Genomic DNA, 16,032 nt, shown 5'->3' on the forward strand with positions numbered 1-16,032 from the left:
TAGAGGGGGCAATTATTGGGATTGCCACCATCGTACATCTTGAGCGCTGATCAACTTGTTTTTACTATGACAAATTGTTAATGAGCTAGGTCTAACATTACATTTTGCTGCATTGTATGTCAATCTAATTATTTAGACAGCTTTGATGACACTTTAAATGCTGCTTGTCTGTGGAATCATCAATTGTGTTGGGAGTGCAAAACGACAGAAGAAATATCATACCATCGCTGATGCATCAAATCAAAATTTAAACCCTAACAAATGTTTTACATCAATTTAGGGCTTCCAGTTGCTGGGCAGACATCAGAATTTGTGAACCAAGTTTTGGAGAAAACATCGGAAGGGGATCCAACTGGTGGACTTGTCGGCCTGCGCATCCCTACCACGAAAGTGTAACTGGGCCGCCCGAATGGGCCAGTCAAATATCTGTGTCCTGTTAACTGCACCGTTGTAAATGTCCTTCTTTTTCTGCATGTGTATTTAGCAGTATGCAAGCATTCAAATTAGGTCCCCTTTGTTCTAGAAAACAAGGAGTAAGATAAACCAGTGCATGACACAAAAGAAATGCCTCACTGCAGAATTTGCTGGGCATCGATTTTGTTCTGACACTGCTTCTGAAATACATATTGAAGCTTTATGTTCAAACAAACTACATAGGATCTGCCTGTACATCTTCAAGTTGCAAATACTTTAAACTTGCTTGTGAGAATGCTGGCCTTCTCAAATGCCAAACCATTACTGCAGATTTGATCCGAGCAAAATAGGATTTGCAAGAAGCAGGTTTTTTGTGTTTATTACAGTAGCTTCACATGGTGCATATGATTTTATTGAATTTGTGAAGGGGTTATCTAGACTAAAGCAAAACAGTTTGCTTTATTTGCAACCATTAACTCTCATACATATGTGGCACACACAGCAGCGCCAGAGCTGGTGTGCCGAGTTAGGCCTCTTCTGAGCTTAATATAGCATGTAAAAGATTTCGCACAGCTGGAGGAAACGTCTATTCTTTGTGCCTTGTGTTACGATTGAACTTCTGAAGCTATCGGCTAGTAACTTTTAAAGGTCTGGGGAGAACGAGAAACAAAAAAAATGTACTGGTGGAAACAAATTGAAGTTTTATCAGTTTCCAACTCGTACACTTTAAAAGAAAATGTATGTAGGAAAATAGATACATGCCACAGAGTCTGTATATTACGTAGAGGGGAAGATGGTTTATGAGGACTAAACATTTCGGTACTTTGCCGGGAAATACAAAAAAGATTCTTGCACACTTAATGCGATTGTTTTATTTTTGTACCAAAGACAAATGCAAATGAATCGGCAACTTTGCCATTCGATGTAAGGTTTTGCACAGCGTTCATGATACTGTACTGAATGTATAAATATATATATATATATGATAGAGGGAGGGAGAGCAAGAGATTAAATATAAATGCAAAAGTTTGAAAAAGGTCAGGGTTTGAGAGTCTTACAGAACTGTGAATTATTTTTCTTTTTTTGTTTTGGGTCCAATTATCTTTTTTAAAAAAAAATATAGCATTCTTACACGCCAGATTATTTTGCCGTCACTGTTGTCCTCTTTTACAGTAGATAAAGTGGGGTCTGTGTACAGTTTGTAAATTCTTTTCTTGCCAACTTGTAATGGGGAAATGTAATATATATTGACTTTAGTAGAGCGGGTCGGCTGGTTTTTGACATTTTTTGAGTGTATTTTGCCTGTTATATACTTCCATCAAAAACTGAAAACTGACAGACTTTTTTACTGCAATGTGTCTGTGTATATATGTAAAGAGGAGTGTGACAGAGAGAGAAAAGCTTCAAATATTGAAATTCCTTAGTTTGCCCTTTTTATTTCATATGATTGTATTTCTGTGTATATTATATCTTCAAGATCAATCTAGGAAAAAAAGAAAACACAAAAAATATGTATAGTTTTTTATATTTTTGTACAGATACTTTAACCTTCCCCCTGTGGCTTCATTCTCTCATTCTGTTTAAAGCTGTAGTGGTTGTGGTTGTGAAGAGGCAGCACAAAATAATTTTCTAATATTTTGATTTTCAGCGTGCTGCTGTTTAGAAAAGAAATGGGGAGTCACTTTCTGTAGCCAGTGTTAGAGAAAAGGCTGGCGCCTTTATCTCATGTTACTTGCATTCATTAAGTGCCCAAGCGAGAATTTATTTCTCTGGTCCCCTATGGAGTGTTTTTATTCTTTTGCTTACCTTATACAAAGTCAAAGTACTGCTTTCTTCTTTCCATAAAGCATATGGCTATCCCTTCCTTCTGAAATACAGTGTTCTTCTCATACGTGCAAGTTCTTCTTAGTCCTCCCTATGTCCTTTCCTAGTTTCTGCCCCATTCCCTTTTTGCAGCGATCCTCCCACAGGCACTCACTACTCCCCTTCCACGTGCCTGGAGATAATTATTTGCTGCTATATTTAGTGCACTTGGATGGAAAGGAAATTGGTTAGATGGCAGCTGAAACAGGATGGTATATTGAGCCTTGCCTTCTGTTTGTAGACTGGTCTTAACAGGAAAGCAGGTGGCGGCTTGCTGGTTGGCCCTGAGAGTTTCTGTAAGACCATTCCCAGTGTGTTTTATTTTCCATGATCCTGTAGAAATACTGGAAAGGTAGGTCTGTGGTGTTCATGCTTTTTTCTTTTTTTTAACCTAGCTTCTTGGGTGATCTAGAACATCCATCCTGGTCATTGTTCCATATTTTGTTTTGGTTCTTGATGGCAATCCAATAGTGACAGATAGTCCATGTTCTGGCAACAATTAATGGATCCCTATGTTAGGTTCTATTCTTATTCTAGCAGGGTGCAATTAGGTTAGCTAAAAATACATTGTTGATTGATAGTTCGGTTTGTCCCCACCCTACATCTAGATATGTATGGGTTTAATGGTGAACTGCTGGTCATTTATCTGTTGGCCCATGCAAATTTGAACGCTGCCTTTTTGCCCAGTAATTGTACCTTCTCTGCTTGATCTTAGAATTTTGGTTGGGTGAAATTAAGATATCCCTGAATGACCCAGTAGACTTCGTATTTGAGCGGCTTGCAGATACTACTTCTGCCCTTAAGAGCATGGGGGAAACATAAAGGATGATGGTCTTTGTATAGAGGGTAGGGATTTGTTCTGCATATTGTAAATAGACCAAAACCGGAAATGCTGATGTCTCATCAATCACATACTTGATGTATGCAAAATTGGCATAAATAAATTCTGCTCAACAAAATATAACGCTTGAATGGAACCTTAAATTACATTCAATGGGAGGGGTCGGTGACCAAATCGAAACCAGTCCCATGATCTAAAATGTTCACTTTGTTAAACTGTGAACTATCCTTTAAGGTTTCAACACTCTTTATACATCTGCATTGCGCTTCTGCCCCAAATATTGCTAGAAAATAACTGTATAGTTCTACATATTTTTTTTGTTTGTTTTTGCAATGGGTTTAATGTTTTGAACATTGCTACAGTGAGACTGCCTATTTTGATTCAAGAAATTGTTGTATCTTGGAGAAAATATCTAGGTATTTTTTACACGCACATGTAAAATGTAATCAACTTGCGCAAGTGAAGCCCAATAGATGTCACACATCCTCAACTGCACAGTGTGACTGCAAAACTTGTCTTTACTAAAGAATTCACTATGCAGTTTGCATCATTTCTTTAAGTGGTTTTCCTTCTCCAGGTTAGCCATCCTAATTTCCATATTCGTGTAAAATCTATTGTTGTTTTAGTAAACTATGCAGTATCTCGATGACACACTTGCCTGATCCTGCATGCCCCAGGTTATTGTACCTTCTGGCCAGTCGATGGCCATCGGAAGTATATTATAGGCAGAGTACTAGTTTAAGGACTATGGTAGCGCTATCTAAGCAGATGTGGTCTGCTTAATAGTTAAGGCTTCATTTTAATTATGCTCTACACAATATGACCTAATAATTAGAGCTGCTGCTTAAAGTTATCCCTTTGCCTGTAATATATAAACGTTAATTTAATCATTGTTTGGTCTGGTGTTATCAAATTTTAAAAGGAAGTGTATAATATGAAGTTGATGTGGATTTCTCAAAATGTACCTTATCATTTTGAGAACTTTACTAATCATTAGTTCAGTTTCTTCTAACTCTGCTGTAATACAATTAATGTATAGGTCCTCCAGTACAGTGTTTTTGGGGGACCTGCATATGCGTTTTGCATTGCATTTTTATATTTGTAGCTCTGTTTATCTTTACAAGATCTGAAATGTAACACCTACAATTAATATTTGCGGTTATAGGCAGCAGCGCACCAGGCTAAGCCTTTATTTTTAGAGTTATGTACTTTACCATTTGTTCAAAAATGGGTTGACACTGAAACCTTTAAATTTGAGACTGTTTACAATTTAAGGAAAGGGGCAGTATAAGAGTATTAAAACTGCGAAGCATCTTTTCATCGCTACAATCCGTAATTGTATTTGCATCATATACTTTCTGGTTCATGTCTGGCTTGAAGACCCAGTCATTCCATCAATTAAATTCTACATGTGTTTGCGAACGTGAAATATAAAACAATCATCTGACCATTATTTATAAAATGCAGCACTATAGTTCAAAATCTTTCTAAAAAGAAGAATGTTAATTTGCATCACAATTGCTCTACATGCAATTGGTATAAACGTCAACCGATAAGTGGTAATGTTGGCTTGGCTGGCTGACCTAATGTCCAGAGCATCCAGTCAGTTGGCTGGCTGGCTGGCTGGCTGGCCAGAGCAGACTTTGGATTGTTGGCCTATGGAACCTTTGAGTTGACAGGCCACGGGTGCAACCACTGCACTGGCTATTCTAGCTTGGGGGTGTGCATTTTCTCTGGTTTGTGGAGCAAGCCGACTAATGTAGCTCTTGGCGAAGTTCACCAGCCGTTGGGCTAGTGTAATTGATGGGTTGGTTGGACAGGACAACATTGCATTAAAAGCATCCAGAAGACCCGGTTTTATATGCAGAACCACAGTATGTTTCAAGAAATAGAAATAACCTTAATCATTTGAAAAGTGGAATCAAGATATTTCCATACAAGTGCAGGACTTACTATCCTTATCATTGGATTTATGGGTTCATCGAAGAGCCACAATCACTTGTGTCAATCAGATAACTGTTTTTAAATTCATTTTTTTTGTTCATTTGGTAATTCCAATCCACTATTGAATATATGGAACAATGACCAATATGGAGTGTTTCTAGAAGCCGCCACCTACAAATTGACTTGATAATTCTGTTAATGCAACAGACTACGTTTTTGAGTGGTAGTGTGTGTGTGTGACTGATCCGGAGGTAGCCAGGAGTCTGGGAGCCTAGCATGCTAGTTGTGATTTGACGAAGAATGTACTTTGATGTGCAATTTTTGTGTGGCCTCTGAATATATCGCCAGTTTTATAATCGGACCGGTAAGTCCACGTGGTTCTTGGGCTGTCCTGTAGACTGTGTTGAGGTGATGGGAATGCCCATGATTAATCTTAAGCAATGGAAGGGATGAGTGGTGGGGAGGCTGGTGAGGACAGTGGAGTCTGCAAAACCGTAGCCTACAATTGGTCCGCCATTTCATGAGGTTTTTGATTCTTGTATGTGGATTCCATTGTGCATTTCAGTGTTTTCTGTGTGCTACTTTTTAAGTTAAATAGTTGAGCTTTCAATGTTGACACTTTATTTTGTACCTATTTATATATGTATGTAAATCCTAGAAACAAAGCACTTTGGTAAAATTAAAAGAAATATATATTGTGTTTTATATTGTTCCTGCCAATTGCTGCTAACTCTGGATTGGTTCCAAATGCTGCAGCAATTCTTGTTGTAACACGTACCTGGCAGTAAAATGTAGAGTCGAAACCAGTCTCAATCTGATGTTGATGTACAAGGTATTTTCTAGGCAAAGCTGTGCAACTTTACATTTTAACCAGGGGGACTCTGTGGCATTTACAAACCGTCTAGACATGTTGTACTTTTTCAATGCCAGTAATATTTTGCTTCCTCTGTTGTCATATAAGTAAAATCTATATATGAGCACGTTTAGGTTCGCCCTCCCACAGGAGGAAATCCTGGGTGGGCAAAAACAAATGTACATGTTCCGTGATGGCATGAAAATCTCCAGACAAATGTCTTCTTCAGAAGAGCTTGCTCAGGTGATCCGTTCTTCCCCGTTTTATTCCGAGTGGTTTGAAGAGTGAAAGGTTTGAGGAGTTGGTGGTGGAATATGTGCACCTTTCGCGTATAGTTCTGAAAATTGGTCATAATGATGTAATGGATGATTTAAAAGGCTGAATTCCTTAATCCTAACTCCAGCCTAATTTGAATAAAATATTACCTAATTTTGACCACAACTATTTACATATTTATTCCTCCACAATTAATAAGGAATGTTTTTTACACATATATGCTTGCTCATGAATGGAGAGTGGCAGTGCTGTTTTCCCAAAATAAATTCCTAGTGACTTTTTGCAAGATTTTTTGCAATATTTGGTCTGTTGGCTATGTTCCTCAGCAAGGACGGGTCTCTTTTTGAATCCTTGCAGGAAGAGAACCAATAAACCAAACATAACTTTGTCAAGCAAAGGTCCTCTCATTGACAAGGGCACTTAGTCGGCATAAACTGCTGAATGAAAAGGCTTCAATTAACAAACATGGTAGATATGCTTTACTCTTGCAATGCAGAATTTGTTCCATTAGTTCATGCTGTCTGGGTTGCATCTCAGAATGGCAAAAAGTTTAATAAAATTATGCTTACTCCTAAGTCACCTTCTCTCAGGAGTTACCAAAGAAATTCCCACAACTTAAAACACTAAATGTATCTTTGTACATTAATGCCACAAAAACGTGTAGGGAATTTCTTAGATTTTTATCTGGGAAATTGCATGTTACATTTGAAAATAACAATACTAGTGTATTGTCAATCTGATAGCCCTTCTCGATTCCAGAACACAGCCTGTTTTTCAACTGAGAATTCAGTTATCAAGAAAATTGCATTTATGAATCAGTTCATTGCAAAAGTTGTACGGCCAGGCAAAAACAGAAAAATCCTTTTTGCGATTTCCCTGATTACTGTTAAAGTTGTCATTCAGGCAGTTTTACTTTCCCCAAGTTTCATTCTGCGTTTTCCTTATGAAGAGTAAACTAAAGACATTTATTTTATGAAAATTGCACTCTCTCCCTCCATAAGCAGCTTTTAACAAATGGAATGAGAAATCCGGTAGTGGAATCCTGCCACAGTTTCTACTCATCCTGACGTCCGGTGTACCATTTGGTCATTCTTCTGAACACGCATATAACCTTCATTTCAGAGTATGACGTGGCGTTTTATACTGTGCCTTACTCCTATATTCAGAACAGAAATGCTTATTTGAATTCCCAAAGCTCTTAAATTGTTTGCCCTGGTCTGGATGAAATGTGGATCCCCAATTTGAAACCTTATGAAGGAACATCAAATGGGTCCGATTCTGAATTCTCATTCACTTGGGGCTCTGTTTGGCATGTTGTTGGCCAATAGCCAAAGTTGGGGTCAGAATCCGTGCTGCCCAGAATCTTTTGTGATAGTTATTTTGTACTGTATGAGTAATCTAGACAGCCTCGGCTGTTCTTGGATAATAACGGGGGCTAAAGTATTATAAGCTTAAACATTTTTTAAAAGCCCAACTACATCCCTTTTATATTTGATCTATTAGACCGATACAGATTAGCAGTGCACACTCCCAGCAGCTGCACATGCACACAAATTGTTGATTTCATACCTGCATGCCATGCTGTATTCGGTCACAGATGCCAGTCTGCATCAAACATTGTTCTGGTGTGTATTCTCACATGTTTGGTTATGTATTTATTGTTTTTGTTTCCTTTTACAAAGTCGTAGTCCTGACGCCAATCCAGGGAAACTGAGCTCTGAGTTTGCCAGCTGGATAGAGTTGACATCACAGCTGAGAGATGCCTTTTGAGTGCAATTGGAAGCCAGCCAGTATCCTATACCGGCAAATATTCGCCATTTTGCTTCTGCCAGCATCCCATTCCAGAAGGGAATATGCAGCATCTGATATCATTTTTAAAATCTCTAACTGGAGGCCACGTACACAGCAAATTTCTCTAACACTCACGGAGCAGGGATGTTTTGAGAAATGTAGATGCCATATTACAGATGGGTCGAGTTTAGGTTTTCTAGGTCTTAAATTATGAAACTTAATGCACGCTCCTCTCCCTTGTTTTTGGACATCAGCCTTTGTAAATGGCGTTTCTGAAATCCTGAGACATGATAAAGAGATCAACAACTCTGATAGGTTTTGCCGGCCACCAAGCAGGCTTCTGTGTGCACCTGATTTATTGTTTTTTAAAGTGCCACCACGCAAAAAAGCTTTGTTCATTGCTAAATGTGCCTGGGGCTTTTATTTGCTTAACTAGCCTGGCTATCGTCTAGGCAAGATTTTTGAATGTTTAAAAGTTAGGTAGAGCTCTTTTTAGTAAGATTATGGTTTGAAATGAGACTAGAGCCAGTGGCAACGTCTTTCTTGGAGAAGCTACTTGGGAAAAGTTCATACAGCAGCCAGCATCCTGTAAAAAGTGTCTTCAACGCTCCTTGTTCACCACACAAACCGTGAAGGAAAGAAAATACTTCTGCTTCCCCTTGCTTTTTGGTATGGAAGCAAGTCACTTCACTTTATTTGCTCCAGTATTTATTGCCATTTGTGTTTAGCTGTGGTTGACTGAATAATGCAAATCAATAGTCACACAGAAAAATTGCAGCAAACATATATACCATTTTTTTCTATTGGGTCATTAAAAACTGTCTTTTGATTTCTCGTAGCCTAATGAAAGTGCTAATATGAACATCATCTTGGATTTGATTTCCAGCCTCTAAATTTTGCAGCTCTAAACTGTGCAATGCCAGTTTATTCCCCATCCCTCCGCCCCCTAATAAGCAAGAAACTTTACACTGAGGACGTTTTGGCAAATGTTTGCACTGGGGAGAGCAATGTCAAAAGTAATAGTATTCTGGTGTTCATCAAGATAAGAATCTGTTGACTGTTTAATAAGCATGGAGAATTTACCCCAAGGATTTGTGTATGGTTCTTGGCACTGATTGACAGAACCGAGTGAAGCCCAGAGCATGGTACCTTCATATTGGAGGTGTTTACTGCCTTACCATATGCTAGAAGTCCACAGAATGATTGGCTGTAAATATATATTTATCTCTACGGGACAATAATGGCTGAGTTTTGTAAAGCCTTGCTTAAATTTGAACCCTTGTTAAATGCATTTTGGTTATACTAGCTAAAGTGTTCCTTAAAGAGCCAGACCCTCCTATTAGTGGGAGAGTGCCTTTGAATCAATTGCTGGGTTGAGTACCCTAGAGTTGGGACTACTGGAAGAACAGATCCCTTTCATATTTCTTACAAATAAGTGAACGCCTTGTGTCATCTATTGAAAGAGCAACCATCTCTGTGCAGTGCGCAACGTTTTCAGGAAGCCTGATATAGTACCTTTCCTTTCATGGGGTTCTAGTGAACAGATTAGAACTTTTTTGAGCATGGATGGGCCGAACCTCCTCTTGGCCAGAGCAGCTAGTTAATCTTGAATTGTTCAAGTGCAAAATGTGTTGTGAACTGCTTTCTGTCAAAGTTCTTGAGGTTGTTTGGCCAATGTGACTTCCATCAGGAAGTTAATGCTTCTCATAGAGTAAGCGACATCAGTAACTCCTTGCAACAATAGCAGGAACCCATCTATTAGGACTGCACCATGTCAACTAAATCCAACATTACTACCCCTTAATGCTGCAGAAGAGGCGTTTTTTGCAAATAATTTTTTTAAAATATTTTTTACTATCAAGGCACTGAACAGGTTTTCACTGAAACTAGAGCAATGGTCCAGTATCACCTTCATCTGAAAGTAGATGCATGTATTGTGTACAATGGTCTGGGTAGGTACTCAAAGCCGGTAAGTCGCACTTTGTCCTGCATATCAATCAAGTGTGATATCTTAACATTAAGGAAATTTTGGATTCCAGGGGAAACCCCTGCCTCATCTGCATCTCAATAATTTGGCATCCAGCGTGCAATAATGGGTGGATACACATACGAAAAAAAACAAGTTTGTCATTGCGTTTATTGCAACTGTGGTATGTCGGTCGGTCAGTCCGTGCTTGCAAAGAAGCAACCATTTTCGTGCCAAATTCTTTTAAAAGATTTCCCAAAACGTAGGGCACACGCTGTGGGACTCTTTAATTGTGCTTTGAGTAGAAGCCCATTTCTAATGGAATGGCTCATTCAGCAAGGCAGTGCACATCATTACACAAGACTCCAATACAGTTGTTTCATTCAAAGCTCTTTCTCCAACTTTTGCCATATCATGCGGTTTAAATGTGTGCTCTAAACCGTTCTTTCTTGCTGGGTTGGCTACATGACTTATGCCAGCAGTAAGTGCTGGACATTTATACCGAGTTGCAAAGGCCTGTTTTCACTGTTGACGGGAATATTTTGTTTAAGTGAAGGCGGCAGCCATTAGTTTTCAGGTGTGAATACTACGTGTGTGCGTTTTCTTTTTGGTTGTCATGCTACTCTAACATGCCTGACTCTGTCATAGTTCTGGTGACTTTTTTCCCGTTGGCTAAAGTCATCCAGGAAATAGCACGATATGCCTGCGGGCCAGTGCATCTCTGCGTGTTGAATGTGATCTATTTAGTTATCATTTTCAACAGCCTTCTTAATCTGGAAATGTCTCCCCAGAAGGAATGGCCACCAGTTTACAGCATGTCATGAAGGCTTGATGCGTTCTTCCTTGTACTTTTTTTCTGTTTCTTTGAACAAGTTTTGTCTTTACAACTCAATGCTGAAAAATTGTCCCCAATTTGGAGTATGACCTCTGGCTACGTGGTCCTCTTAGCCTAGAGATGTAAAAGTGTGCAGTGCATGGCAACAGGTCGAGCAATTCCTTTCCCTGGATTGACGTTTGGCGACAGAAATTAAACTATTTGGTTACGGAAACCTTTATTTTTGTTCTCTTGTTTGCTAGTGCATTTAAATCTGGACGTTCTCTGTTCAGCAGTGTAAATTTGGTACATGTTGTTTTCCACTGTAGAAATAAAATATGCTGGCAGATATTTAAAGAGAAAGCCGTACAAAATTCTGTTTGTGTCATAAACAGATTAATGGTGTCTGTAATTAATCTGCAAGGTTATGGACGTAATTGTAAAACATTGTCCTTTTAAAATTTACTTTTCAGTTCATTATCATAATTCTGATGTTTGCTGTCATAAATAAAGCTGTTTCTTCACAAAACTTGAGTATGTTTCTTCCTTATGCACAATCGGTCATCAATGCTTATGAAGCAATGCTGAAATAACATGCAGTAATATTGAAATGTAGTTGTTTGATGGAAGAAGTCATGCGCTCGCTCTGAGAACTAAGGCCTTTCTCACTGTAATGCCATGGATGTTTTTGGGGTTCCTGCAAAGAGTGAAGCCAAAAAACATTTGTTGTACACTATGAATGGGGTTGATTCATGTTACTCTTTCTCCCAGTGTACGCCGTGGTTAGTGATTAGTGTTCAGGAAGGAATATTTGTTAGATTTGAAGAAAAGAATAATGGTTCAATGATTTTGTGTTGAGAGTAACAGAATGAAGTTAAGCGATAAATAGAAGCTGGGTGAGTATGCAGAGGGTTTCGGGGGTAGAGGAGCTACATTTGTGAAAAGGGTTCTGATCGGGAATTGGGGCGTTTGTGGTGGAGGCCTGAAGATGATCATACACAGCTGCATAAAGTTTGTGGAGAGCTGGGAAGTGTCAGCAAGGGAATGGTTTGAATGCTTGGTGAAATGATTGAGAACGTGTCTGTTTGGTTTTTATTGCAGTTGTCCTGATGAGAAAGGGCTAGGTGGGAGAATGACAAAACGGGCAAGTAAAATGAGAATTCTGAAGATTCGAGAATACTTGTACCCTTTGGCTAAGAATTTGAGCATGAAATTTGGGAAGTTTTCTTCGGTCTAATTTGACTACCAATTTGAATGTGTTACCATGTCATGTTTGTACATATCAAAGTGTTGCAGTGAGTGCTACATAGCTGCCGATCAAGAGAATTACTTCAGTTGCTCAACTTTTCAGTCCACACAATTGCATATCATTTTAACATGCTAATTCTTAAATGATATTTTTGGATTTTCTATCAATGTATTTTTTTCCTTCCAAACCTGGTCATTAAAGTATGCAATATCCTCTTTGTACTTCATACTTTGCTACGTGCCATCCCTTTTATCCGTAGTATTTAGCTGTTGGCCCTGGGGGGCGACAGGACTGGTGTGAGAGCAAGTACAGGAAGCCAGGTTGCATTCCCGACAATACGCCCACATACTTGCTCTCACTCAGGCTTCATTGCTCCTGTCCTTTTTTCTTCTTGTTTCCTTTCTTTACAGGCAGTCTTAATAATGACACATAAGTTCAGTTAAAAACAATGCCACCCTTGTTCCAGCTAATTCACATTCCTCCACTCAGACCTCTGTGCATTTTATCTAGAGTGCATAGGTTCTTACTATTCCAGGTTTCTATGATGCAACTACTTTATACGATTTGATATTTTTCTTAGACTATTGGTGTTTCTGCTTTCTTCTGATCCTATGTCTTGTTTGTGTGCTAGAAAACATTTTTCTTAATAAAGTAAGCAGTTCTTCCACAGGCTGCAAGCTTTGACCACTGTTTCCTACATCTTCGCTGCTATATTCCATTGATAAGTTATTTTTCACCCTTCAAAACACTAGGACCTCTTTCAGACCCTTTTGTTTTGAGACCCTTCCGATCGGAGTTTGCTTTTTGCAACTTGCCTTGAAAAGTGAGTTAGGGCTTATCTAAATACGTTCTCCTCACTGAGATACAAGACTGACCCTTAGCCTGACTAAGCTTTCTATAATTTTACCATGTTCAGTTTTCTGCATTGGGTCCCGTTTTGTTCTATTAAAAAAAAAAATGTGGTCTCCGTTCTGCATCTCTCATAGGACAAGCAATTTGATAGACTACACTGGGTCATTACTTCTAAAGGCAACCACTATTTGCTCAATTTCCACAAATGTCTCCATTGGCTTATGTAGGACCTTCAGATGCTTCCCTACCGACCACAGTGAGCAGCATGTACAGTGACTCTCAGAAGAGGAAGTATTTACAACATGAATCTATTATAAATGTAGCTGCTGCATGTATTCTGGCATCTACAGGTTGGCTTTGAAAACAAATGTTTTTTTACCTTTTCTGAATTTAAGGATATAGGGGTTTGCCATCTGCTTTAACAAAGTGTTTGTATGTGACCACCCTAGGACTTTTTTAATCAACCTCCACAACGCCCCAAGCTTGGGTGCTATGTGAGATTGATTTTCTTCTTTCACCATTAGATTGTCAGTGATTTACTCGTACGTCCCATCCCCTTTCCACCAATCTGATGGGAGTCTATCCCAAAGGGACAGGACCAGAGCAGCCTTTGCATTACAAAGGAAAACTTGCCATTTAAATTTGGAACACGCAAGGGCGTGCTGTTGTAGAGGTTACTCACCCACGCGGACTCCTCTTGCAAGCCTCGCCCATCAGTGCTTTTAAACACTTAATGTGACTGGATGCGTTAGTCCCGGAAACATTTTTTTTACGCTGCCTCCTCTGTCCTTATTTTTTCACATTTTACCATTAACCAAGTGGGGCTGGGGCTGGGGCTGTCAAGGCTCTAGCTGGCACATGCACCTTGGGCCTATCTGGACATGCGATCAGACTCTGCTCCAAAGTGGTACAAGCTACTGTTTTCTGTTGGGGTTACAGACAACTTACCTCCTGCATCTTTACCCGAGGCTCTAACCCCCATTACCAGGTCCCCCACTGCCCCTCCCGAGAGTGGGTCATGACCTAGTGCTGTTTGCTTAACGCATATGAAAAAGGCCAGTGTTTCCCATCTAAAGTATGCCATAATGTGACACAAAATGGCTGACAAACTCCCAAACAAAATTGCCTCCAAGGAGCAAGCATAACTTCACTTCAAAGCTCTGTCATCAGAAGCCCTGTGATACAGATATGGGATCCACCAAAATGATTCCTCCACAGACGAGTTGACTGCAAGATCCAGCTCTACAAGGTGAGTCCCTGGTACCCTTACCTCCTGTTTTTCAGCTCCAATTCCCTTACGGATTCCTCAATGTAGACAGTCTTACTGGGACTTGACTTCTGACGCGTGGATGCCCACAACAGCCTCCACCCAGCATCAAGCCCAGGCCACTCACAAGGACAGATTGTTCTTCAAAGGTGTGATTCTGGAAAATCTCCCAGTGTCTCCGTCCCCAAGCCAATGCCTGTTCCAATGGCCCCATTAGCCCCTCCACTGGCTCCAGCGCTCCATCGGCACCAGAATCTCTTCTGCAGACCGCACAGCCGGTTTCAGTTTCTGACCCTGCCACAGACCCTCCTAGTAAAGATCAAGATCCGTCCACCCCTCACGATCAGGTGCTTGCTGAAGCTGCATAGCCCTACAAGGATTCCTTGAGTGACAAAACACATGAGAATATTCTGAACTTTATGAAACTGTTTCATAACCAAATTGGTGGTTTTGCAGAGTTTCTGAGGTTACCAGCTCCAGAGAAACCTTCACAGGAGACGAAGGTCCTCTCCGAGGTCTTCGCCCTCTAGGCCTCGCACAGATCTAGCCTGGCCTCCACTGGCTTTCCGTTGCTGCACAGATCAAATTCCTCTGCATCCACAAGGCTGTCAGGTGCCGGGGACCACACTATCTGCAACTGTCATCAAATACTCTCCTTCTAGACCTCTACGCTCCTCTGGCACCTACTCGGTGTGTAAAGCGTTTAGCTAAATAGAGAGCATGAGGCTGCTTTCTTTCCTCGGCTGGATCCCTCCTTTGGAACAGTCTCCCTGTGCGTCTTGAGCAGGACCTTCTGAAGTTCTGAAAGCACCTCAAGACTCTCCTCTTTTCCTCCTCCTTCGCGTCTTCCTTCCTCTGCTAATCCCACAGTTGCTGTGATTTTTGTCTTGGACCCTTATGCATCCTCTGGGCCTCAGGCCATTCATACTCAATCTCCCCAGCAGCTGTCTTCCTCAGCACACTCTCCACATTGGAGATTCACACTCACCTCCCAACACGACTCCTGGCCGCATAGCACTTACCATACCTTGCACTTCATCTGTGGCTCATCCTCGAGCACGGACACCACAGCACCTACTCCCCTCTTCCTTCCTGCAGTTGCACGTTCTAAATACTCAGAAGGCATAGTAAGATTGGCCGTCCCTTCCCCTCTGTATTTTTTGTATTTAATTGTACCGCTATCCCTTGTTCCCTCCCAGCTGCCCTGTGGGTGTTTTGAAACTGAATGTATTTCCTGTGTAAGCACCTAACCAGCAAACAATACATCAATGCATTGATGCACTCTGTAGGCCTAGTCATTTGAAAAAACATGTCTGGCAGGCCACCCTCAACTGCATTCGGCTGTTGCGTCTGAGTCCTTGTATGCGAAGCCATCGGGTCTAGTGCCTTATCTTACTCAGCCTGATACGGAGGCATCCTTATCAGGGACAGCAAGCTTTTGGAAGCTTACAGCCAAAAGGTGTAAGCTAATGGTTCTCTCCATCTGGGGCAGGCCAAAGCTAACATTGTGGTTCCCGGGACACCAACTGCAAGATCTAGGGGCGTTCCGTTTTGTTTCCGCTGGAAGAGGAACAGGCATTCAAGCCAGGGCTTGCAGAGGCCAAACTAATTTGTCAAGATATGCTGGAAGACTCTTGCAAGTAGAGGGATTTTATTTATTTTATTGGTCATTTGTAAGGCGCTTATACATCAAGAAATTGTGTTTCAAAGCGTCCACAGGGCAAAGGGAATGGAACAGGGCAACAGCAAGACAGTGGAAAATGACAACAGTGATGAGCAAAATACAATAGCTGTCCTAGTAGGTCTTGTTGTTTTGCTAAGAGTTCTTAAAGAGCGCGAGTTCACCCTAAGGTATCATGGCGCTAGGATATGAAGGTCAGACCAACATATTCTAGAAGAGGG

General features: G+C 40.5%; 1 protein-coding gene across 2 annotated transcripts in view; it reads left to right on the forward strand.

Moving 5' to 3' along the window:
• Positions 1-11,291, forward strand: part of CREBRF (CREB3 regulatory factor) — a 741,844-nt gene extending 730,553 nt beyond the window's left edge. For both annotated transcript variants that reach the window (XR_011304479.1, XM_069652415.1), the window contains exon 9: positions 281-11,291. Coding sequence is in view for 1 of the 2 variants with exons in the window: in XM_069652415.1 (XP_069508516.1) it covers positions 281-396 (116 nt within the window). In the remaining variant the exon portion in view is untranslated. The remainder of the gene's footprint in view (positions 1-280) is intronic.
• Positions 11,292-16,032: the final 4,741 nt, after the last annotated feature.

This window comes from Ambystoma mexicanum, chromosome 3p (assembly GCF_040938575.1).
Source record: "Ambystoma mexicanum isolate Mex_15411 chromosome 3p, UKY_AmexF1_1, whole genome shotgun sequence".
In the NCBI taxonomy this organism is placed as follows: domain Eukaryota; kingdom Metazoa; phylum Chordata; class Amphibia; order Caudata; family Ambystomatidae; genus Ambystoma; species Ambystoma mexicanum.